At 38.1% G+C, this 1,736-nt stretch overlaps 1 protein-coding gene across 1 annotated transcript; it reads right to left on the reverse strand.

Annotated features, from left to right (window-relative positions):
* Positions 1 to 241: 241 nt before the first annotated feature.
* LOC126382269 (lipase 3-like) lies at positions 242 to 1,510 on the reverse strand. Its single transcript, XM_050032082.1, has one exon. It carries the CDS (start codon positions 1,508 to 1,510, stop codon positions 242 to 244), a length of 1,269 nt encoding a protein of 422 aa, XP_049888039.1.
* Between the last annotated feature and the right edge of the window lie 226 nt (positions 1,511 to 1,736).

Here is a 1,736-nt window from a genome sequence, read left to right on the forward strand (position 1 = left end):
TTATATTTTATTTTATTTGTAGTAACGTTCATTATTAGAAATCACTTGTAAATATTACACAATCTTTGGTGTAGTTTATAAAGGTTGCGCCAATTTTAGTCAACAATTTTTATATTTAGTTTTTTTTGGGAGTTAAACTTTTTAGAATACGAATATTTTTTACACTTTTTCCCATTAGGTACTTACCTCAAATGTTTTCCTCAAACATTTTAACTTATCTTTTTGTGTCACATGTTAATTTTTAGGAGTTGTATTTGTTAAGTAGTTCTACTATTTTCGCGAACACTATTTTTGGAGCTTTCTTGCCGAATACTTGGTCGTTGTGACTCCAGCTGGGGTCTGGAACTAAGTAATTTTCTATCAAATTCGGTAGCTTTGAAGCTAATATTTCTACGTCTTTTAAACTAGACACTCCATCGTTTTGAGCACTAATAAGAACTACAGCCGAAGTGATTTTGGATACATCATATTCTGGAGGTATCGGCGAACCATATCTCTTGATGTTTTCCTTCATTCCATAATCATAACGTTGAAATCTCCCTGTCGCTACCAACTGCCCAAAATGGTCGAGGTCTTTGCTTGAAATACCAGCAAATAGATGCCCGAACGACACGGCCAGGTTTCGTGAAGATATGTTTCCTCTCTTGTATCCAGTAGCTGCTGTGTATGCTTCGCCACATATATCATCAGGAGCGAATTGACACAAGAATTCTAGTAACGAATGAATAAACTGGTGCTTCGCGAACAATTCTCTAAATCCTAAATCATCCAGCAATCTTCTAATAGACTTACTTGCTGGGGCAACGAGTCTTGGCAAAGGGCTTGCAATATTTTTCATCCACGCAACAGGTGATAAATGAAACGACATCTGGATTTTATTGTTATATTCTGGCCTCAGAGATCCCATTACGAAGAAATCTGTAGTACCTTGAGAATGACCAATGTAATTCACTTTGGGTTGCTGTGTGATACGTAACACATAATCGACGATAGCAGGCACATCGTAGTAGCCGTGTTCATCGAAGGTGTAGTCCCAGAAATCTGCGTCCTTATTGGGGTTGAGAGTGACGTGACGTCTGGAGTATACATTTCCTCTGTGGTTAGCGGCCCACACGTCGTAGCAGTTATTGGCAAGTATGTAACCGAGTCCTGTTTCAGGACCTGTAAGTATCCATTCGTCTGATGAATCATAAATCCCATGCATCAGTATTATTGGAAACCCTCGCTTCTGCCCATCGCACTTCGGCAATATCCTGAACACTGCTAAAATGTATCCATCATCAGTGATCACGTCGTGTTGCTCTGTAGGATATCCATATTTATTTGTGAGTTCTGTGAAGTTCAGGTATGTGTCTTCAATGAACCCTAGGGCCTTCTTCAGTGGTCTCTTTTCAGGCAGTGAGTAGTATATGAGGTTCTGATGCCTCGCTGCGTGTATTGATATGTTACCATTGTGAAGATATAACACTAAAAGTAACAATTTTATCAGCTTGAAAATCACTCCTTCCATCGGCAATGTTTCATTTAAAGCTCGGAAACGTATATGTTTTCATTGTGAGCCAGTGTCCGCCTTTATAATATAGGTTTGACCTTAGTTTAAGGTCTAAAAAATCGTGAAGTATAATATAATGAGGAACGAAGGTAGTAACGATCATCTAAATTTAAATTTTTCACACAATAGTAATATATTTTGATTGAGAGTCCGCATAAACGCGTCATAGAGGCTTTGGACTTTA

This window comes from Pectinophora gossypiella, chromosome 3 (genome assembly GCF_024362695.1).
Source record: "Pectinophora gossypiella chromosome 3, ilPecGoss1.1, whole genome shotgun sequence".
In the NCBI taxonomy this organism is placed as follows: Eukaryota; Metazoa; Arthropoda; class Insecta; order Lepidoptera; family Gelechiidae; genus Pectinophora; species Pectinophora gossypiella.

Bases quoted from the DNA above. Each gene is read 5' to 3' on its own strand.
- LOC126382269 (XM_050032082.1), bottom strand. From the start codon at position 1,510: ATGGAAGGAGTGATTTTCAAGCTGATAAAATTGTTACTTTTAGTGTTA.